This window comes from Xiphophorus hellerii, chromosome 7, assembly GCF_003331165.1.
Source record: "Xiphophorus hellerii strain 12219 chromosome 7, Xiphophorus_hellerii-4.1, whole genome shotgun sequence".
Taxonomy (NCBI): Eukaryota; Metazoa; Chordata; class Actinopteri; order Cyprinodontiformes; family Poeciliidae; genus Xiphophorus; species Xiphophorus hellerii.
Window position 1 is genome coordinate 24,038,129 of NC_045678.1, and position 25,044 is coordinate 24,063,172.

General features: G+C 37.4%; 1 protein-coding gene across 13 annotated transcripts in view; it reads left to right on the plus strand.

The window, feature by feature from the left end:
- Positions 1-22,584: 22,584 nt before the first annotated feature.
- stxbp5l (syntaxin binding protein 5L) overlaps positions 22,585-25,044 on the plus strand; it is a 154,389-nt gene continuing 151,929 nt past the window's right edge. For 7 of the 13 annotated variants that reach the window (XM_032568478.1, XM_032568473.1, XM_032568479.1 and 4 more), the window contains exon 1: positions 22,586-23,657. In XM_032568478.1, the coding sequence (XP_032424369.1) occupies positions 23,490-23,657 (168 nt within the window). In that variant the 5' untranslated portion in view covers positions 22,586-23,489. Of the gene's footprint in view, positions 23,658-25,044 lie in introns of all 13 variants that reach the window. The other 6 variants (XM_032568467.1, XM_032568471.1, XM_032568468.1 and 3 more) reach the window with 1 other exon arrangement.

The following is a 25,044-nucleotide window of genomic DNA, read 5'->3' on the forward strand; positions in this document are numbered from 1 at the left end:
AAGCAGTATTTTTGGAATGAATGCTAAAACTTTATAAAGAGCCAATAGAAGAAAGAGAACAAGAGTAATATAATCTCCTCTGACGGCATGTGAAAGGAATCTGGCCACAGCATTCTGGACCAACTATGATCTTTTGGAACATCCAGTTGATGTAGCAATATAGTTGTCAAGTCAAATTTATAAAATGTTGGGGCTGTATATCTGAATCACTTTGAAACAGTAGGTTTCTTATTTTGCAGGTGCTACAAGGGTGAAAAAATACACTTTTTGGGTGATTTGTTTAATATGACAAATGACAGATACAGTAAGTCTTGTTTGAAAACAACTTCAAGGTTTTTCATATTGGTGCTGCCAGTGTCAGTTCATCAAACGTGATTACCTGATCATTTGTTCTTTTACGACCAAAAATCAATATTTCCACAATTTCTTAAATTCAGCTTGAGAAAATTAATCGACATTCCAGACGAGAATAGAACTTCAGTAGTATCTGATAATGTAGCCCAAGGGAAGCATTCATAAAGAAACATAATTGGACCTAATGCTGGACAGTCAAACCAATTTCTTTAAATGTGTTGAATATGTAATTGTCTCACAGTAGATACCTTTTTCAGATTTTTCAGAGTTGTTAATTTTGGATCAAATTAACAACTAAAAAAAACATTATTTATAACAGATCACCATATTTTATATGAGCAAAAGCAGTGGAGTATGTGACTGGAAGGTGTTTTTCCTGCCCATATGTGCCCTATTGTGCATTCATAACTAAAGATTAAACCAACACAGATTACACATCTTTGATTAAATGTATGCCATCTGAAGGCAAGTTTTGAACGGAGGGTTTGTTTTGTTGCGGGTTACAGTGACCCTTTAGCAGCACAAGCATGACAAATGTTTGTCCTTTTTAGAGGCTGTTAACCTTTTATCGAAGGATTCACATCCATTAATCTCCTTATTTATTCATGAGAATCTTTGAACTTGTCCATACTAGCCAAGGACAGTAATGCATCTGAGGGAGAGTGTTCGGTTCAGCACTGTCCAAGATGTGGCACTCTCTTCCCCTGATTAGCTCCTAAAATTGCTAACCAACATGTTTCATCAAGAAAGAGAGAGCAACAGCTCAATGGCCTTTTTCTGTGTATAGTTTCATGCTTATTAAATGACTAAAATGAAATAAAATGTTCCAATCTTTTGAACTGACAGGCGCTGAGACAGAATTTCACTGAGTTCAATTTATTGTGTTCAAACACGTAAAATAGATCCTGACAAGAGGCTGAACAAAAATAAAAATCATAGGCAACATTCTGAAAACAGGAACTGCCTGATTAGTGTGTACATGTATTCATGATAATGAAATCGCACAAGTGTTTACAGCCTGATGAATGCAGGGGCACATAGTCAATCAACATGTGCTGATGAGACAGCTTCATGTAAAACCATCTGCATGTCTCTGCTTGTCCCTGTGTATTACAGCTCTGTGAAATGATAATTGACACAGTTTTTTTAATCATAACTTTCTTCATGAGGAACCTGAGGCATCTTGTGACAACGTTCTTGTGATCCAATCTTTTTTATATATGTATATCTCGAATTGTCTTAATTAAAATTAAAATACAGTAGATGACGTCAACAGGAAAAAGATAACATAAGAGAAAAAGGTAGCACAGAATTTTGTCAAAGCAGCTGGTAGGCAGTGTTTTTAATAGGCTGTACAGTCAAACATTGGTGTCATTTGTGTTGACACGTCACCCCTTCCCCTCTATTCAGCCTCCAACTGTCTCTACACATCAGCCCTTTAATGACCGTGGAAAGCTGCAGACCTTGTCATCCTGTGTGTCCCCACTAGTTGCCCTCCCTGAGCTTTGCGCTGCATCCAGTCACGTGATCCAATCATCCACTTCAGCTGTCCCTTATCAACCTCCCAGTATGTGGTATATGGAGGACAGGTTTCAGTATGTGTTTGCCAGATTGTCTGTGGTGCCACAGCCTGTTATCTGTCTGACTCCTGCCTGTCGCCTGCGTCCTTCCCATCCTGTCTGCCCTGCTTTTTCACCTTCCCGTTCCGCCAGATGAGCCTTGGTTTAGCAAACTGCCTCCATCCTGACTGTCAAGTCTCAGCTTTTGCTTTTGTTCACACTTCACAGAATGAATATGCTGCAGTATCTGTATTCAGTGCCTTTGTTGTGTGAAATTGAAATATCCAGACAGGAGTGTTTTACGTTTAAATATGTCTGCATAGATGTTTTTAGGTGTTTTCTTGTACAGAGCTGCAGAGGTAATTTATGTCATCTTTGGTTGACTGCAGTATTGAAGAGGAAGTCAATATTATCCATACATGATTGCTGTGCCACTCTATTTTAAGTAAATATTGTGATAAAATGTCTCCACATGTATCTAAGTTACTATGAATTAAGAAAATAAATTCTCATTTTAAATAGTGAACTCCAGTGTTGCAGTTGGAAGCACTGTTGCCTTGCAGCAACAAGGTTCTGGGTTCGAATCCCAGTGTCAGGTCTTTCTGAATGGAGTTTGCATGTTCTCCCTGTGTGTGCATGGGTTCTCTTTGGGTACTTCGGCTGCCTCTCAGATTCCAAAAACATGACTGTCATGTTAATTGGTCTCTGTAAATTGTCCTTAGCTGTAAGTCTGTGCGGTCATAGTTGTGTATCTCTACACTGCCCTGCGATGGACTGGTGACCTACCTTGGGTGTACATGGATGGAATAGATTTTAATTAGTTGTAATTTTGACAGCATTCTTGCATAGTTCTAAATAACAATGATTAATATGCTCATAAAACTTGCTTCAATATTGGAAATAAAATGGTGTCTTAGGTTTCTAAATACTATTGTTTGAAGTAAAGTGGCAAATCACATGCAAAATAGAAAACACTTTTGTAGTTTGTTTCCTGAAATACTTTTTCAGGAACAACATTTATCTCACATGATAATAAACTCTGTACCTCCAGTGCAATGACATATTTTATACTCGTACAATTTGTTGTTTTTCTCCTATCTAAAAGGCGGCTGAATGTGTTTGCTGTGCTCACTAAACTAAAATCTCCTTGGATTTTAGTTTGCTAAATAATCGGTGAACTGAAGTATGTGTACCTGAAATTGTCTCATTTTTAAATAGAGCTGAAGCCATGACATGGATGAATACACCCGAGGGAAGTGTAATGCAAACAGCAAGCTATGTTATCACCCATAAGCATTTACACAATAAAACGTACCAAGCATATAGTCATCTAAAAATTAAGGAGGTTGCCAGTTTTGCTTAATTAAAATGTTTCAATGAAATAATGTACAACATTTGAGATTTGATGTCAGCATGTCAAGCATCTTTAACACAATTGCTTAAAATAAGAGTTCACCTTCTCACTTTGTATGCGATTTACCAAGTTGCACAAAAAGTGTGAGCCTTTAATAATTGATATTTGTAAAATATATTTGCTTTTTGTATGTTTGCTATATTATTTAAAATGTAAAAAGAAGTACCCTTCCTTTAATTTATGGTATTTTAAGTATTACAAATATCTTAGGGATAGATATTTGCTGTGTTTCCTACATGGCTTGTTGTACACTGCTTCTACTAACTTTTACTTTCAACCAGTGTTGTATAAAGTACTGAAATCTCAGACTCAAGTAAAAGTATAAGTACCTCTCCAAAATATGACTTTGGTAAAAGTCCAAGTCACTGACTGAAATGTTACTTGAGTTAAAGTCTTAAAGTATCTGAAACTTCTTGTACTTAAGTATGGAAATTACTGTAAAAATGGATGTACTCAAGTAATGTAATGAAAAGTACAAGTAAAAAGTAAAACAAAGCAAATGCAGTTTGAATGACATTTTTTATATTTTGGTAAACTTGTCAAATACACTTAAAATAATGTACACAACCAAGTGCAGGCAAAATTAAACCTGCTAATAGATATACCTGCAGGCATCATTTAGTTAAGAAAATTAGGTGCTTTACCTATACCACAAGGTTAACTTAACCTGCTTTACAACTGAACCAGCTTCTTAGTATACTCTCCAGGACAGAAAATACAAAGTTTTTGTAAGCCTTAAGTTTTCCCTTCAAGTAAGGTCAGTGCTGAAAATGAGAAAAATAAATAGTACAGAAAATGCGGCCAACATGAAGAAAAAGAGCTGTTACGATTACTCTACTTCACAATTCAGTGAATCAGTCAATCCTACAGTCAGTAGGTGGTGCACACAACTGGTCATTATGCAAAAGAAAAAAAGAATTGGGAGGGAAATGCAGCTTATTGGCATCTGTAAACCTGGTTTTGAACTTGCATGCCTTTCCTATATTCGTTAAATTTAGTCTAAATTGCTATCGCTATGGCTTCTGCCCCCCCTTGAACAGAGGAGTCTAGGTAGCCTGCTACAGTCAACATTAAGCCTAAGCTAAATACACCACGTGTGGAACTGAAACAATGCCAAACAAAGTTCATTTATGGTCAACGTTTCACAATACAGTAGTGCCTAGTGACCAAGCTATAGTTACTGAAACAGGAGGATTATAACCATTTCATAAGACGTTACCTCGATGTGTTTCTTCAAGTTGGACGGGGAGTTTTTGTAAGATAGAATTTCCACATCTTCGGGCAGGAATAACATACACTGCATGCGGTACGACGAATCTTTAACACCCACGAAAGAGTGTATTGTGTTTAAATAAGGCCATGGGCTCTCATCACCAGCTGGTGGTTCCCCTGGAGCCGTGTCTGACGTAGTTGCAGTCGTTGTGGTCTCCGTCTCCTCCTCCATGTGACTGCTGCTGATTGCGAGACTTGCTTTGTGTTTAATGGGAGAAGCGAAACAGGTGTATCCTATTGGTGGTGATGAACAAGCCCAGGCAAGTAGGGTACCGACTTTGTTCGGTAGCCTACTTGCTACTTGCTAATCAGTAGGTGGGATCAAAACACTTGCGTTTCTCTCTCTCGCTTTTTTGTAACGAGTAACTAAACCACACATTGAAAATGTATCGGAGTAAAAGTACGCAATTAAGTTCGGAAATATAGTGAAGTAAAAGTGAAAGTCATCAAAAATTTTCATACTCGAGGAAAGTATGAAGTACTCCAAAATATACTTAAGTAAAGTAGAGAAGTATTTTTACTTCGTTACTATACAACACTGCTTTCAACAATGGCTTTCTTCTCTTTCTTCCATGACAACAAGCCTAAGAGTTTGTCGGTTTAATTAACATAATGTCATAAAATGTTGAAACCCTGAAGTTTTATTTTTTAACCAATCCAACCCATGTTTTTTTAATATGTTCTCCAAAAATCCAAAATACAAACGAAAAAATATACTTTTGAATACTTGCACTCCATTTACTATATTCTCACGGCTGCTTGTTACACTGGATTTTATCAAGGGGTATTAAGGTAAGGAGGGCTGAAATCAAATGCAGATTCCACTTTTGGGATTTAATTTGCAAAAGCTTTTAAAACAAATCATCTTTGTTTTTTCACTTATCAATTATGCAACAATTGGGATCTATCATATAACATCTCAGAAAAATAAAGTATAGTTTGTGATTGTAACCCAAAAAACATTTAAATGACTTCAATGTGAATCAGTGATTTTGTAAGACACTGTATCCCGAAAAGTTATTATACATTGAATATCAAAAGCATAAATGATTTCCTTTGCAATGCATTTGGATATTTCTTCCTATGCATCCCTATTCCAGCTTAATTGTTTTTTGCCACTCCTGGTTTCACACTTCCTTCTCCACCCACCTCTTTGTCCTGTGGGAAAAGTCCCAGGAGATCGCAGTGTTGACGTCACCTTTCATTAGTTGACCAACATTAGAACTTGTTGCTATGCCAGCAAACAAAAGCTTTGCTTCTGTCTCCTGGCAAAACGCAACTTTCAGGCCCCGCAGGAAAACAATTATCCACTAATGTGTGACTCAGTCATATCTGTAACATGCTCTCATTAACCCAGAGATTCATTCTGGTTCCCTCAGCCTGTTAAGAAACAAGCAGTTACTGGAGTTATTATTGATATGATTTATATATTTCAAACATTATTTTATCTGTATCACCCATCAAAGTCACTGGGCACAGCTACCACTGGGTTTGTCAAGTTTTCTAAGAGAATTGCCCAGTATTTACATCCATACATCTTATCTCTATAGGTGAAACCAACTTCTCTGTCCTGCTGAAAAAAGTATGATACTGCCTCTACCATGATTCCCTTTGGCGATGGTATATTCAGCGACAACATAGTGTTGTACTATAAATCAATGATAAATGCTTTGTTGGGTTGAAACTGATTGCAATGCAGTGCCAGTCTGACTCGAGGCCATTCTGTCATGTGTCTTCATCAGCAAGATCTGCTGATGACAACGTCCACAGTTGTTCATCCAGTCATCAGTATTCAGCATATAAGAAACACACATCACTCCAACAAAACATTAAAGATACATCCATCCATCCATTTTCTGTACACTCTTGTCCCTAGTGGGGCTGGGAGGGTTGCTGGTGCCTATCTCCAGCGAACGTTTTGGGCGAGAGGCGGGGTACACCCTGGACAGGTCGCCAGTCTGTCTCAGCATTAAAGTTACAGTAGGATTTAAAATGGAAGAGTTGAACAAAGAGCCAGTCTATTCTTTAATAAAATGTAGCAGAAATGATGAATGACTTTGTAGATTTACACACACGCACACAGACATATATATATCTAAAAGCAATTCTATACTTGACATGATTATGTAGAATGAATTAATGTTTCCCTGCTGCTCCGACCATGTTGAGTTTAATCACTTGCTTATTATGTGGAATGCTAAGTGCCCTGGACCTCTTCATGCATAGTACATGAGGTTAATAGCTCAGCAGCCCAGCTCAGCTGAGTTATCAAATTATGACTCTTTCTGTGGAGGTTGCACTCCTGCTCATATTTATGTCTGTGTCCCTCAGAAAAGCCTAAAAATAAACAAGTCAGTCATTTCCGACACATCCAGCCAGTGATTGAAACTGCAGAAAAAAAACTTTTTCCATGACATTCCTCAGAAAAATGACTCATACTGGTGGACCACAACATGACATCTACCCCCTATAGTTATGCAGGTTCCCCTGCAAGAGTAGTTCTCATCTGTTACATATGAACATGGAGCCTATGAAAAGGCCTCTGCTTTAAACTGGCAAGTTGACTCAACATCTTTGAGTCCTGAGGATAGATAAACGAGTAAATCCCCAGCTTGATTTATTACAGTTTAAAATAGTAAAATGAAAAATTTTTATTTTTAATTTGTTTAATTTCCGCCTGCAATATTTGATTTTTGCAACATCAGATACTTATTTTTTGTTATTTACTGATGTCATAACATCACTCATGGTTTTCTATCCTGAGTGAGCAAGACTTTTGTTGACAACAGAGCACATCCATGCAGACGCATTGTGAAGTGGACTGACAATATGTAAACTGTAGTCATTTTTGTATCTAATATTTGAGAGATAGACCAGGAGTAGCTAATCAAGAGAATTGCAACAATTCTCAATGAACTGGTGGATCTTATGGACTATAAAAACTGGTGTAAAGCCAAGTCACTGACTGGATGAAAATACAACAAGCAGGCCATTTTCCTTCGCCGTGTACTGCACTATTCTACTGTAAAGGTAAGAATAAAAAAAAACCACATGGAAAATGTATCCTCCAACTGTGACAAATACTGTGAAATAAAAGACCTAGTTGTGAGAGTTAAATGGCAAACAGTGTATGTTGTCTCATTTTAAGTGCAATCAAACAGCGGTTGGCATACTGTATGTCTGCTTGACACTTAAAGCTACCTTTGTGCCAGCATTTACTCAGTATAAAACGATAGGAGATAGCATGTTGAACTAACTACAACATCATTGCTGCTGTTCAATTTTATGAATATAATTGGTTACTTGCCCCAAATAGCATGTAATCTGTCTGTATGATACCAACAACTACTTTCTTTAGCATGTTGTGGTGATATCTTGATGAGACACCTTTGGACCCTCTCTGCTGCAGCTGCAGTCATTACCCCAGGCTGCTGTTAGAAAACCTGAAGAGCTTGGATTGAGCTGCAGCTGCAAAACCTTTAACTCAATCTGGCCAGGAAGAAATGCTTTAAGAGCAGACATCTTTATCAAAGATAAACAACATGTAGATTACTGAATGATTTAAAATAATAAATAAATCTACCTAATTTCAGTCACAAAAAAAAACATCCTCACTTGCTGTGACTTGGGTTAAATCTTATCACATTTATCACTTATGGTAAATGTGATAAGATTGGGATGAGAGCAATATTCACTGCTACTTTGATACTTTTGATACTTTTGTTGGGTTTTTTTGTTCTTATTTTCATCAACCTGACCAAAATTTTAATCAGACAGAAAACAGCTGACTTGCAAAAAGGAAATTGATAGCAGAATATAAAGTAAGGCAGTAGTGCTGACACATCCTTTCCTTTCACATTTCACACCACTTTAGCCCTTTACGAACAGATAGCCGTTTTTACTATTAAGAGACAATAGTGATTAACATAGAAATTATTCCACAATTGCACATGTGGCAGGGTTGACCATGCAGTCACATTGTAGTTCCTTTGTGGGCTGACAGTCTAAAACAATAACTACAATTTTAGGTAAAAATAAATCACGCAGCTGACAAACAGGGGGTCCAAGTCATAAGTGATACACTCGAAAAAGATTTAATCATATTTTCTCAAGGTAAGTTATTATGTTTAGCTAAAGCTTATAATGGTGAATGCAACTATTTTTTCCAGTATTTTTTTACTTTGTCTACAAATTCTTTCCACCCTGATGGCCGTTGCAGATCACTATGCATTTGACCCCAAGGTTAATTAGCCCTCTTAGAGAATACATGGGGAATTTTGAAATCAGTATGAAATATGTAGAAAAGTAGAATAAGATACTGTTTATTTTCATTGGTATTCAATTAGTCACTTTATTTGTTAATTCTGCAGTGGTAGCTATTTATTCTTGTATTTTCTGGAAATGTCTTTTTAACCCTATTTGCTATGGTCAATAACACTTTATTTATGTATCAGGACAAGACAAAGTTCTTAGAAAAAGCAGAAACTGTTTGGATTTTTAAAAAGATACTGACGTATATTCCATGACGTATCTCTAATCTTTTTATGCCAGTTTTTGGCAACATGGTGTAAAGCACTGAGCATTTCAAGCTATTTTTGCTTCATTCCAAATTACCTTCCAGTCTTTTGCTTCCTGGTGGTGACTGTATTTTATACTTTGATTAGCAAGCAGCAGGGTGCAATTCAGCTGCTCCGGTTGGCAGTGACACCTGTGCTGAGTAATCAGCTGATCATTTCCATTTTTTGTTACACAGAAACCCAAATTAAAGAGGGAAATGTATTAAATAAAGTGAATATTAAGAAACAGGAAGAATAGGGCCTAATGACATCTGCTGCTTTTAACCTTTTAACAGAATCTCTTTTTTTTTTTTATCTGAGCTATCCTTTTACATTTGCTGTACTGAGACAGATGGTTTAAAATTGTGGGATTAAAGGGGCATTGAATCTGCAACCTAAGATTATCAGGCAATCATTGATTTCAACTGCAAGGAGACATCAATGGACTGAAGTTAATACCACAGCTGAGACCTTTGATTTGTGACCTCAATATCTCTTTGACCTCAAAATTTGGTTCAAGTTAAATTCATAATTAATTTGAGTTTTTGTTGCAAAATGAAAAGTCTACAAAAAGGTTAACTTTCCAAAAAATGGAGCCAATGAATTAGAAACCAATGATCCTGAAGGATTTAGTCTTTTTCAAGCTGGAAGCAGGAGAGAGGGAGGAAGACGTCAGAGAGCCCTCCTGTTGTGTTTGATTGGCTGCACTCAAACACAGAACTTTATAGGCAATTGGAAGCAACAGAAAAGGGGATTCTTGCCATAGCAACCAAAACAGAGCTGAACTGTTGTCACTTTGTCAAAATATTATTTTTTTTTCTTATTCCTGTACATATACTAAAATAAATATACAATTGAAAGCCGTGGCTGTTACCTTTGTTGGATGTCACCTAAAAATATATGTAAAGTGCAACAATAAAATACTGAATGAGAAGAAATATATAATACAAATAAAAAATATAGTGAATCTTTTCTGTGTATTAAATTGTGGGGGGGTTGTAAATCAGAGAACTATGACATACATCAGCATTGTGTCATGAAGTGCGGGTGGTGAAGTGGTGAGGCAGAGGCAGCGGACCCAGGTATGATGAATTATGATGATTTAATGGTGAAATAAGTCCAGTAACAACAAACAGCAGGCACAAGGAAACACTGATGACACAGAAGCTAACATTGACGAAAAATTGACGTTGACGAGGACCCGACGAAGAACAAAGAACACAGGTGGAGTTAAATACACGGGAGGGTAATCACAGAGACGAGACACACCTGGGAACAATCAAGGGGAGGACAGGACAATGAAGAGACGCAAGGACACAAAAAACTCTAAATGAACACAGAAAAACACAGATCCTGACACATTGAAGCAAATATTTGGCAAGTATTCTGTATTGTAAATGTGAGATTTCATGACTTGATCATCATACACTTGATTATCAATTCTACTGGTTTTCTCAGTAGGATTGTGGCTCCTGCTGTCTTCCATAAAGGTTTTTATTTGCTTAGGGGTGAATATCCGGTCCATGCTTGTGTGTTTGCTTGTCAGAAACTAACCATCTACACTTTGCACAAGAAAAGCACATCAAGCAGGGTTTCAGCAGCTCTGGAATAAAATAAGTTCTAAGGGAAAATGGGAAGCAGTCATTATCGTTGTCTTTTGGCAAATAATGAATCTTGAAAATCAGGTGTGCATTTATCAGCTCATTTATATGGAAATTAATATTCCTCACAGGATCTTCTGTACCTCCTGGGCTTTAGCTCCCTCTACTTTAACTCAATTACAAGTAGTCTTACTGATAGGGAAGCATTCTTAATTGGAAATTGATTTAAAGGGAAACTTTACATGGCTTCACTTTGCTTCTGAACTCTGCTCTTCTGCTCTTTTATCGAATAACCCGGCAGGCATTTGAAAGGCAATGGTAGCTTAAATAAGAAGTAGTTTTAGCAGGAAAGTAGGAAAGTAGTAGACAAGCAGACATGAATAGATTCAGCAACAGAGGAGGAGCTTAGAAGTAATTGAAAAAGACAAAGCTGGACATTAATGTTAGGTCAAAAAATGTGATAACATTGAGCTTAAGATGGATTTATGGTGAGAATTATTAGCCCTTAATGAAATCCCACAAACTCTTAATATTACCATGAAAATGACCATAGTGAAAACTGTTCATACTTGTAGTGCTTTCAAAAAGACACTCTTAACAAAGTCTGATAAGTTTTTAGTGACGTACTGAATTGTAAGAAAATTGAAATGGCCAAGATTATTAGTTTTCCTGTGCTTTCTATACCTCCGAGACAAATCTAACCATAGCTGAGCATTTAATTCTTTCACAGCACACCTGAGAAATCACTCAGCATTGTACCTTACATAAGGAACTCTGGTTAGCAGGGTCTGTGATACATGAACACTTAGACTGACACTTTTGATAAGTAGCAACTTCATCATGCCAAAAATAAATTAGTCTAAACCTTATCCAGATATTTTGTGATATCTAGAACAGCTGTGTGATGCTTCATTGCTTATTTTTATTTGTGCAGAAAAATAATCAGATGTCAATACAGAGCTCCATGTGGTTGTTAATCAGCTTTCTTCTTCTGGAGTTCATGTTGTTGTTGCGCAACACCCCCCCCCCCCCTTCTGTCTCTACTGTCTCACTCTCTACTTCCTCTTCTGAGAGGGGAGATGTGCTACCAGCTCTCCTTCTAACGGGTTAATTGAGTTTCCTAAATCTGCCGGGATTTACCCTGTCCAGAACTGAAGTAAACTCTGTTTAAGCTGGTTTCGAGAAACGATTCGCCTGGTTTTCTGAAGGCCTACATCCAGGTGTCCCACCCTTCTTCCCCCTGTGAATTAGCCAGACTGAGCAGCCTACAGCCAACTAGTTTCACAGAGCACACCTGTTAACGGTCGCTCGTTCTCTATTTTACAACTTGCATTTGTTATTGAACCAGGTAGGTTTTAGTGACTCGGGCGAGTCCCAAGGATGACGTTTTAAATTTGGGCTACCAGCAACCTAAAAACATTTTAAACTTTTTCCTCTCCAGAATCAAACATCAGAGCTATTTTACAACCATCAAAGAACTTTAAGGTGACTCATTAACTGAATGTCCACAACATCTTTTAGATTTTCTTTATGCTAAATATTTTATTAGTAAGGCATTTTTGCAAGGGTCAGTACAGCTTAATTCAGTAGCAGAAATGATCAAATAAGTAAAATCAATCATCTAGTCTATCTTTCCCTACTGCTGACTGAGAACTAAAAAAGGGAACCTTTGAGAGAGACGGACGGAGTTTGACGTTTCGAACCCCAGACCTGGCTTGATGATGAAGAAGGTGCTGCAGCAGGAGGAAGATGTTGATCGGCGAAGGCAGGAATCTCTGTGATGATTGAAGATGAAGAAGGTGCTGCAGCAGGAGGAAGATGTTGATCGGCGAAGGCAGGAATCTCTGTAGGTCTGATGAGCTTCTTCTCCGCATGGATGGTGAGGTCACACAGGACTTGGTGCTGGCAGGAAAAAAGGCACCAGTTCTTCTTCTTTGTCTTTGCCTTTGTCTTTGTCTTCATCTTTGTCTTTGGGGTCTGAACCCAGCCGATGAGAGAAGTGCGATTCGAAGCCACATGTTGCAGGGCTGACGGGTTGGTCCTCATGGCAGGACAGTCTTCGGCTCCGTGGCCCCGGCTCTTCTTCAGCTGCAGAGTTCTTTGTCCATCTCTTGGCTCGAAGCTGCCCGGAGGATCCAACGAAAGGTTCCTCTTTTGCACCCACCTTTTATAGGGTTTCTGACTGCTCAGACAGATGATCTCATATCCATCACTGTCTTACAGACATTTCCTGATGTCTGTGCTAATGTCAGGGTTGCTCAACCTCCTATGTCCATTGTCTGCACAACCTTTTACCTAAATAAGGCGTTGATCATCTCTGCTCTCCTGTTAGTTCCCCTTTTTCCCTTAACCGTTCACCTTTCACCTACTATCTACCTACAACATATTAGTGATGTTTAATTGCAGTTACACCTTTTACACCATTTCAAGTTCAATGTCAAAATCACATTTATATCACATTTATTTTCTTTAGCTTCTCTGATTTATCATTCATTTATAATTTTATAACCATAACTTATATCACATTTATTTTCTTCAGCTTCTCTGATTTATCATTCATTTATGATTTTATAACCATAACTTATTAATTATCCTTATTATAATCCTAATGTGAGTTATTACAGATGTTTTCTGAAAAGAAACCAAGAATAATCCATGATTCTAATTATTTGATACCCACGTTTACAGTTACTTGTTTTTCTTATAAGTGTTCCCACAAATGTAAGTGTAAGTATGATTACAAGTAAACCAATATTAATATAAGTGTTTTACCTTGAATCTTATCCAATTACTAATAATGTTTAGATTTAATTCTTTAAAACTTTCATGCTTTAAATTAATGAATAGTCTCAGCTATTTTTATAAATCTGCAGGCTGGAAACTTCCTCTTTTTCCAGGAAACCTGCTTTTCCTGTTTAATGACTCTTTCTGACTGACTATGATTTCTTATGATTAGATAGAAAAAAGTAGAATTAAAGCAAAGTTTGCTGGAGACAAAAACAACACACACAACCAGATTTATTTTATTGACACCTAAGTCTACTGCTGGGCCTTGATGTCACTTGAGTGATTCATTTTAAAGATAACTTTATTTATTATTACTGTTAAACTAAAATCTCCAGCATGGGGAAGTGGGATGAGCTCGGATTTTCTTGACAATGTGTAAAGGAAGACAGGTGTGTGAACTCTCCACCATGGAGGACTTTGAGGTCACTCCATTGCTCCATTGCACATCAATGCCCAACTAAAGTTTGCCCATGAACATTTGAAACATGGTGATGTTTTTTGTATGTCATCTGCTATCTGTCGTGGAAAAAACTATTTCCAAGCACTGTTCAGGTAAAATCACTCAATCAGGTTTATTCATGAATTGTGCACAACTCAGAGAGCTCACAGGACAATCAATAATGAAGCAAGTCTGAAACGGAAAGCTCTGCCAGGCAGAGACAACACATGAGTTTTGTACAAAGGGATAAAGGATCCAAAGCATGGGAATCAGATTGGTTCCCATGCTGCTGGGGAAAAACAAAGTCCAACCTTGTACATGTAACCCAAACAGCTTTAACTTGGTGGGAATATACAGAACTTAGAATAAACATATAGCAATACAACTAGCAGGTGTAACCTAACTGTAATTTTTCCACATCACTATCAACACAAATAAATCATAATGTGTGAAAATTATGAATATTTGTAACAAATATAGTTGGAGGTGAGTGAACAGCCATATTTATAGTTGCATGATTTGTGGTTGCATTGTGTTTTTCTTTCAGGGCATTTGGGGATCATTACACAACAAGGGGCCTGTTCTTTTTCTTGTTTCTTTTTGATAAATCAAATAGCTGCTTCAGATTTTGCTGTGAGAGCAGTCTAAAATTGAAAAAATGCTATTATTCTTTTTTCCCCATAATGCAGGCTTTCACATCCATTGGGAAAGTTTTGTGTTTTTTCATTAAGCTTTCAATATGACACAGGATGTTCAGAATTACGTACCATAGGCCTTCAATATACTCAGCATTTATGACATGATAGCTTCCACAAAACCTTGTTTGCAATAGAGCCCATGAGGTGAGTCATGGTGAGTCAAAGATGGCAGGTGGATAAAGAGCAATAGCCTCCTAATACAAACATGAGTGTACAGCATATGGAAGGTTGAGTCGACAATGAGGCAATCAGAAAACATCCTGTCAGTGGAGGAAGAGATGTATTACTGTTCAGCTCCATACTGATGAAAATGTTTTCCTAGCAGGCCTGAGAATGTTTTCCTAGCAGGCCTTTTGATCCCAAAGGCCTGACTTTTAGAATCATCACTATGGTATTCTAAAAAATATCAGACCTTTGTAATAGATTTCCCAAACAGATAATGATGTAACATTACCAAAACAATACAAAAACTCTGTACAACTAATTCACCAACATTTTACGAGGTAGCCTTGCTTCAGCATCCACGCAACATTTAAGTGCTGCATACTGGGTAAGACATAAATAATTGAAAAGCCAAATCTGTGATCTAAATGTAAACCAAAGGTCAGAACTGCCTACCTTTTAAAAATTTAAATGGCATTGAAAAAGGCTATTTCCAACAAAAATACTTATATATATTTTTTAATCCATCAATAATATTCTCAATGGTCATCAAATTTATTAATTATCTCAGTTTTAGAAAAAAAAAGTTGACAGCAGTCATATTAATGCTCCATCCCATTTATTTACTCAATAAAGAGGCTTATTTGTTCTGGAGAGCTTGCAGCAGTGGGACATTCACAATAGGTTGAGTAAGCAAATCTGTGAAGGGGATAAATAAGCATATCCAGATAAATAAATAAACATCCTTTGACCTTTTCTTTTGAGGCTGCATTGCTCGCTATTAAAATTCTCACATGAATTGTTAGCCCCACCCCGACTGATAACATTGGTCCTACTAGCTGTTCCTGGGTTCCAGTGTGGGACACAGTGATGCCAACCTTCTCCCTTTGAAACACCAATTTATCTGATTATCTGCTGACTGATATAAGATGCATTACTAAATTAAAAATCCACTGTAAAAGGGCTTTCTTTGTAAAATAAGTTGGCAGGGCTGCATGATATCAGATAATAACAGGATTCTTATGATAATGTCAATCCAATATATATCTTGCTCATTCATTTCTTTCTCTTTTGCCATTACAATGATTTGAACACTTGCTGTGACCTCTAGCACAGCAAGTGAGAGAGGTTCTATCAGCTTTGAGGAATATATTTGAATCATTAAGTGTTAATTTAATCAGTTTGAAATATAAAACTCAAAGTATGAATACTGAAAAACTTATTGCAAGTTTTAAATGTATTTTAAATTTTTTGCTGTATATTTCTTGACCTTTTTGCACTTGCCATTTTAATTACAAATGGAATTTAACTGGAAAATAATTTTCAGATTCTTCTGGTGAATTTTATTGTTTAGCATTTTTTGTTTCTGACATCCATCTCAAGTATCTGAAATCTTATTGGTCTTATACCAAACTGGCAACACATCTGAATGTCATTTAACCATAACTTAACAGGTCAAACCAAGCAACAAAATATGAACAAAGAAACAGGAATAAGATTATTAATCTAATTTACAAATTCATGTAAATGGTCTGCAAAATAAGATGTAATATAGGGCAACTCAAAAGATTACTTAAAAAAAAACAAAAAAACTCCATTTGGTAGAACCCAGTGATGTAATCAGTGACATCATACAGCCATTTAAGCAGGAAATGCTGGGCCGGCCTCTCCCATTCACCTCCTCAGGCTGTCTGAAAGAGACAAACAATGGTGAGTAAAATGAAAAAACTAATACTTGACCAGAAATGTACCTTGAAACAAACAAAACATTCATATTCATCTAATTTAGAAGTTTTGACGTGTTAGCTTTACTAAAACATATGCAGAGATGTAGACTGCAACTTACTGCTGCCACAAACAAACTCAGGGTAATGAGTGAAGCAAAGTTTCAACAGCATTTTTTAAAGAATTATGACCAACTAAAAAACAATTCAATACATCAGAAATGTATTCAAGGGACAAATGGTAAAAACAAACTAAACCTTTTTGTCTTAATGATTATGTGTTTTGGTCATTATTGTAGTAGTTTGTAAAAATACATATTCTTGAACTTTCGCCACCACGTTAAAGTCAAAACTTTAATACATTTATTGTGATTTTTTTTTTTTTTTTGGACAAAAAGCAATACAAGGAAAACTATAATTGTGTAGAGCACCCCTGAGTAACAACTTTATAGAAAAACCTTTCACTGCTATAACATCCTTTGCCACAGAATTTCCAGTTCATTTGAATCTTGATTTTTATTGCCCTTGGTAGCATGAACAGGATTTGATTAAAAAAAAAAGTTCTATTTTAGGTCTGATGGTACGCTTAGGATATGTTTGTAACTTCCTACCAACTTTCATTTCAGTTCTTCCACTAACTGCTGACACATCTTTAAAAATATGACAAAGATTGTGACAGATTTTATGCTGAATCTGTACAGATTTTATGCTGTGCAGATTCAATGTCAAGGACATTGCTATGATTGATCTAATTTTCTGATCTATTGGTTAGGCTTAAGCTTCTAACACCTTCAAAAGTACTTTGTTATTCCCTCTGAAGTGAAGTAACACAAATTTAAATGTCAGCACATTAGTCTTACCAACTTTGATTTAGGGCAATTGTTTTCAAATACCTCACATTTTATGTCACAAACTATTTCAAATGTTTTAGTGAAGTCACAAACAGTTTCACCTGTTCAGATTTACATCTAGCAGAAATCTCACTCGAAGTCTGCCTAAAACTGAGAATACTTTGTGGCAGAATAGTAAATTATGCCAGAATGATTTATTCCTAGATACAAACAAACTATAATGTGATACTTGACCTCAGGCAAGTGTCCTTATTCTATCCTTGGCCTTGCAGGATTTGTGCACATGCTTGTTTTTGAGAATTTCTGTTTAAGCTGACATTTCTTGGACAGACTTTTAATTACACCTGCTTCTCAAAATTAATCAACCTCGACAAATCATCTCTGAGGTGAAGCTGACTGAACACAGGGGCAATATTCCCTGTAATGGAGAAGTCAAGCATATAATCATTGTTCGGAGTTTCTCCTTTTTCCCCTCAATGGATGGTGAGCTATAATTATCCTAAAGGGCTTCAAGACATCCTTTGATGGGTCTTGATAGCAGCCAAACATCAAGCTGAAAATGGAAAGCACGGTGTAATGAGGTTGTTTGTGACTGCCATTTTAAACAGAGATCACATCAGCACAGCCAGCTTCAGTTGCAGACATGTGATTTAGTACACAAAATATCCCCGCCCCCAAAAATTACAAAATTGCTTTGTGTTTTTAAATCTTGACAAAGGCTGTTGATTATTTCTGACCTGTGATTAGCAAGCAGCCTAATTACCATGCAACTCCCAAAACAAATCCGTATGTGGGTGCTTGTTCGCGTACTTACTGTCTTTGAACCGAACACACAAAATGACATTGTTGTAATGTCCTGAACATTATGCACTTGTGCTGCAAACAGACACAGTGAAAACATCTTTAAGCAACATGATAATCAGAATCCTGGTGTCTGGATCTCAACTGGACATGTTTCAAACTATCACAATATAGTAGTACTTATACTTTCTGCAATATTTGGTTTATTTTCTGACCCTTCCTACTAATGGTAATACATAATACTTAAGCAATAAAATAATTACCATTTATTGATCCAAGAGCAAGGGCTTGTAGTGTTGAGACATCTTACACTATCAAACCTAGGTCTTCTTAAATGCCATGCTTTATTATATTACCCTGTTGCATACAATTTGAGTAAGACTCAACCTCGTAATAGATGTAATGGCAAATCTCCAACAATGAAGGGCCATAGACAGAAAAAGGGAAAATTAAATAATTTAAAGTAGCAATAGCTTAAAGTAGAATGTGAAAAGCAAAGAAAGATTAGTTCTAATGTTTTTAAAACCCAAAGTCCATGATAGAATAATAAATAAACCAAGCTAAGTATACACTCCTCTTCTAAAAGCAGTATCAATGCAGTTACAGCCTTTCTTCAGGCCACCACAGACACACAGCCCTTCCACCAACAAAAACAAACACTAAACCAGAACTGGTTTTTAAGGTCCAGAAATCACTCCCAGAGACATGCAGTCAGTAAGGTGGTGTCTCTCTCATGTTCTTAACCTGCAGATTCATCAGCTACGAAACGAGTAACACAAACTGATAATCAGTTTTATACTAATACTAATACATACTAATACAGTATCAGGTAATACATCTTTTTATATATAATCAGCTGTGGAGCATATACTCCATGTAGTATCTCATCTTTTCAGAATTTTCTCATTTTAATAATCTGATTGGTTTTTTTTGCATGTTTAGCATATGATATGACATAATGTTAAAGTTTAATAATGATTTTTTTTTTTTTTGCACAATACTTTGTCACAGGTGTCAAACTCCAGTCCTCAATGGCCAGTGTCCTGCAACGTTTAGATGTGCCTCTGCTGCACCACACCTGAACAGAATAATTAGGTCATTAGCAAGGCTCTGGAGAACTGATCTACACAAGGAGGAGGTAATTAAGCCATTTCATTCCAGTGTTTAGTGCCTGTGACACATCTAAAAACTGCAGGACAGAGGCCCTTGAGGACTGGAGTTTGACACCCCTGCTAAGTAGTAAAACTGATCAAAACCGATATTTAAAGTGTTGATGGTACATGTAATATAGTTCAAGAAATAAATTATTCTTCCAACATCACCTATCAGTTTCATAAGGTATGAAAAGCAGAAACTGAAATATCTTTGTGGTTATAGTGACATGCAGAGTCTGCAGAAAATGCTACTTTAGTTTTTTCTGATTCTCTATTTAATTAGAGAACAAAGAATAGCAATCACGTGTGCTGAGTATTATTAAGGGGGGCCAGGAGGCAGAGGCTGGTGATGTAAGTGATTATGCAACATCACTGGTCTTGAACATCTAAGTGAGGTGAACATGCTTTATATTTTGTTTATCCTCCAATGCATATTAAGATTGATGCAATCTCTCACTGTACATGCTTTCGAGTTGTATAGTACACAGAAATTAATTTAGGTTTTTTATAGGTTTTCCATAACTAAAAAGCCTCAATATATTTTTAAACACACAGTTTTTTACTAAAAGATTGAGTTCGCCTGACTTTAGAAAGAAAATAAATTCACAAAATTTGATTTAAATGCTTAAATCTGAAGCACCACCTGGTCAGGTTGTGTCAGATGGTGTTGCGGTTCAGGTTCAGTCTGTATGTTTCTCAGCATGATCTCATAAAAAAATCAAGAAGGTAAAATGCCTCAGATTGAAATCTGGATTATTTCAATGTCCTTTGTCCTAAATGCACATGTATATGCACTGTTTGACATAAAATAATATATTGTAAAATACTTTTTCAGTGTTTGATCTACTAGCACAGGTAAATATAAGTACTATATAGTGAAGTCAAACATTGTTTGTGCCTCTGCTGGAGACTTTGATTTAAAATTGTTTCATTCAACCAAAGCATTTTTTTTCTTTTAATAAATTAGGCAACTATCTCTTAGGTTTTAAAAATAACCGTTTTTAAATTTCTATTTAATAAAACACATTAGAAAGTATTTATGCCTCCTTTAGTAGCTAATCAAAAAGTATTTATTGATGTTAAGCACTTTATATAACTTAATTTTCCTGCCTTTCATGGTATTTTGCTGATTTATCTGAAATAATGGCCAAGTTTTTTTAAGTTACAAAGCCTCCTTGCCATCACCCTAAACTTTAGCACCCTCCATACTTTCGCCATCACATTCAAGTTAGGCATTTGTCTGGTTCACTCTAAAACATTCATTTTGCTTCCAACCAGAAGAAGCAGGTTGGCCTTAAGTAAAATATTACTTAAGACCTAAATCTGCAAGGGGTATTAATAATTGTGGGTTTAAATTTACATTCAAAAATGAGATGGGTTTTTATCTAATTTTATTATCGTTCTAATTTATACTGTTCTATAAAATATTTAGAATTCAATGCTAGACCTAAGTGATAGTATTTAATTATACTGCATAGAGTATACAGAATCAGGTAATACATCTTTTTATATATAATCAGCTGTGGAATAACGTATTGTACTTTCACATGCTGTGAGAAGGAAATGTGAGGGAAGCAGATATGAGGAGGCTTAAAGAAGTAATTCCTGCTCAACACAATCAGATGAAAACTACAGCCTGCTTGATATTTCCATTCTACGGCTTTATTAAAATACTATATTCTCTGCAGTGCTGATATTAATAGTCATGACATTTTTGCAAGGCGTGAAACAAATGTGGTTCAGACTCCGATGTTTCGGAGAAGACAAATCTTTCAAAAATTGGGACACAAGCCATCCAAGTGACCTCTAATGTGAAGCTGCATTTATTTTCCAGCAGTACATCTGCCAGGTTTAAAACGAGGTGGCCAGATAGATGCTGGAAAAAGTCAATATGCGTATAGATCTGAGTGTTGTGTAAAAATTCCTTAAAATGAGACATTCATGACTTTTTGATGAACTGCGAATAAATTAATAAAATCTGTTGTTGCTGTGCAGGAGCCTGCTGCAGGCAGGAAGTCACTGAGTTCAGCTGGGGGTTTGCAGGTACAGCAGAGGCTAACAGAGTGTCACACAGCTTCTCTGTCTTACTTTTGAATGGAGCTACGGAGCTAAATGTATATGAATTTAAATATCTTAAGCACTTCAGCTGTTGTGGCCCTATAGGCAAGTATGGGTCACATCCCAACACAGAGGCTTTCTTTGTTGTACAAATAAGATGATTTTGTGTGCTGACTTGTTTAAATAGACAAGCACAGATTTACCTTAAAAACTGGACTAATTAAAATACATTTTATGTTAGCAAGTGTGAAGGTATTTGTACATTGGACAGGTTCCTTCACTTTCACTCATTCCCCTACTATTAGTGGTATTGATTATATCTGTTTTACTCTCTTGTTCCATTATATTTTGCATTGAGTTTAGAATTTCTTTAAATTGTTGTGTGTTTAGTGTTTGTCATTTAATTAGATGTATTCTTGTATCATTTTTATCTGTGCAGCACCATTTCAGCTGTGGCTGGAGCTATGGCTCTTCATTAAAAAAAAAAAGTTGATGAAAAAAATTAATTGATTTCTTATTTTTTGTGACCTGAACCAAAAATGGATTCTTGTGAAATGTGAAAAAAGTGCTTTGAAAGTAGAAATATAACTTCTCCGAATGTGATCAGTGCTAGTGGTTGACTGTTTTATGCTATTTTATGGAGTTCTGGAAGGATTAAATACTTAAAACTCCGAATATTAGTTAATATTAACATGAGCTTTGTTTGATCAGACCAGTAATGCTTCATCACTTCAAAATAAAATGCCACACCAAGAAAATCGACATGAATTGGCACGATTGAAAATTATTTTTGTAACTGTTTTACTTTCTTAATGTAGACAAATTATAAATATCGCTAATATATGCGTAAGTTAACATAGTATAAAATGTGTTAAATGAAGCAATCCTTAGGAGAAATTTACTCGAAGATAACTGCAGTCCTCGGTTTTCCACACCAGGTGGTTTCTGATCTTCTCGTATCTTTATGGAAAGAGAGTCAAGTTAATCTTTGTTTTCTGCAATATGTTGAAGTGGATTACTCCATTATTGTGGTTTGCTTCTGTGCCCTGATCATGCCGTTTCTCTGATTTAGAGCTTTGTAACCAATCGTTGAGGAGAAGGCGGGAGGAGAAACAGAGAGGTGGGGCGGGGCGCAGGGCTGGCTGGTTATTTTAGTTTTATTTCCCCCCCACCTCCAGCACCACGACAGCTCCCCGCCACTTGTGTGTGGGCTGCAGCGAAGCGACGCTCAAAACGCGGCAGGATCAGGTTAAAAACCCCGACTCATATCGATCTGCAGATGAACCACGAGTTCACAGCGCGAACGTAAAGCTTCCTCATCTCCCCTCCTTCTGCTTGATGCCTGAGTTGTCTCGTTTTGTGGCCTGACTGAGAAGACCAACCTCCTTTAACTGCATTGCCTCTGCGTCTGCTGGCTTTTGGCTCCTCGTTCTCCTCCTGTTACTGGCGGCTACCGTGTTGTGAAAGTGTGTGTGTTTTTTTTGTTGTTGCTGCTGTTTGCACAAAACGGAGGGAAGAGAGTGGACTGGCCTGTCCGAAGTTGTTGTTCTTTCTTTCTTTCTTTTTGGATTTTTTCCCCTTATGTTAAAGCTGCTTTCTTATGAAAGAATCTCTGCTCTGTTCTGCAATTAATGAAATCAAGGAACTGAGGTGCGGGATTTGTTTCCATGGTCAGGAGTGGATCTTACTAGAGGATGCAGGGAGAAGATGAAGTTGAGTAGTTTAAGTGGCCTTTGGTGCATAATCTGAGATGAGATAGACGACCTGCATCTACAACGTTGGCTGAAATCATCCCATCAGAGTGGAACATTTTATATGGGCAACACATTAAGCTCAGGATGAGGTGCATTTGTGACTTTTTGAACTGCACCTAAGAAAAAGAGGGGGGGTCCCTCTGTACATCCTGCTTTCACAGGAAGAGACGCTTTTTTCCCCCCTTTTGCTGTCAAACGAATTAGGGTTGTTGCATCAAAGTGAACACTGGGAAAACTAAGGAAGCAGATTTCCTTTTGTATCCTCCGTTTCACTCACTTAAAAGCATTCGACCGATCGAGTGAAAATGAAGAAGTTTCGGAAGGTGCTGGACGGTTTGACCACCTCCTCTCCGGGGGGGACTATGGGGTCCCCATCGTGCGGCAGCGCGGCTGGGACTCCCACCGCGGCGCCAACTCCCAAGGAAATCGACGTCCAGGAGACGCTGGTGTCGGAAAACTTTCAGCTGTGTAAGGTAGGTAAATGCATTTAGCTGGAGGTCTGCAACATCGGGGACGGCGCAGAGTCGATAAACGCATCGACCTGCTAGACTTAATCTCAATCCATTTTTTTGTTGCTGTTTCTTGCCAATGTTTGGGGGAGTTTACTGGCATAAAAGGATCAAGCCCCTGAAAAGTTAGTTTCGAGTTATGCAGCTGTTCCTGCCGCGGGGATCTCTAGTCCGCGGTATAAACGCTTCAGCACCAGGGACAGCGATTCTGAACAAAACATTAAGCATTCAAATTCTCTCTGCTCTTCTATCAGACTTCACGCTTTCAAATGAGGCGATTAGTTGTTGCGTTTAGTTGACATGTGGGGCGCTTTTGTTGCAGAAATGCTGCTGAAACTGCCGCTTGTGGAAGTGTTACAGTACACAGTTCATCTGTATGTGCAGCACGGCTCCCGACATGAGCATGCTGTGTAGCCGCAGTAGCTCACACACATGTGCTACAAACAGTGCAAAGGGAGTCAATGAATAGCAACCAGCCCGCGTTGCATCAGCAAGCGAGCACGAATGGTGTGGCAGCGATGACATAACTGGTGTCCCTCCCTTTGCATAAAAAAAAAGTGCACATCCAGCCAGCGAAGGGGCCCTGCAGTGCTGTCCTAGCTGATGCGCTTTTCACTGGGAAGGAGGGGGTGAAGCTTGAATGCATGGGTGGGGGTATTTATAGCAGCGACTGCCGTGCATAGCAGCCAGTTTTCTGAATGCATTTTCCTGCGTTTATTTATTTTTTTTCTCCCCCTTTTACCTCCTTATAGAAACTGAGGTGCATTGTGGGCATGGCTGTTAATAATTCATTGAGAAGAAAAAAAAAAACAAGAAACAGGGTGTTTTGCAGAGCTGGATTATTACTGGGCAAAGTGAAACTGGTTGGGGAGGGAGTGGGTTGGAGAAGACCGAGGAGGGAGGTTGATTCACAAGCTGAGAAAGATGCTGCAGAGCACCGTATAGCAAGTAAGAGAATTTGCTAGAAGAGAGCAGAGCAATATAGACTGGTCCCATGCAGAAGGCTGCATCCCCTCACTTAATGGCTCAATACATTGACTTAACTTCTCTTGAGAAAGCTGTGAATGCAGAAATATTACCTTACTATCTACTATCACCAATAATTTGTAGCTTATCTTCCTGTTGTATGAGTAGATTTTGGTTTTGTTTTCTCCCAGCAACAGAGAAAATGTGGAGAGATGGGGACCTGGATGTGTCCCCGTTTTTTCTACATTATCTATAAGAATCAGGGTGGAATGAAAAGGTTGTATGTAAGATTGACATCGTGTTCTTTGATAATAGCTGGAATTTGTATCTCTACGGTGAGAATGTGCAGATATTTCTGCTTTCCTTTGTCAAGCAGAAGCAGAGC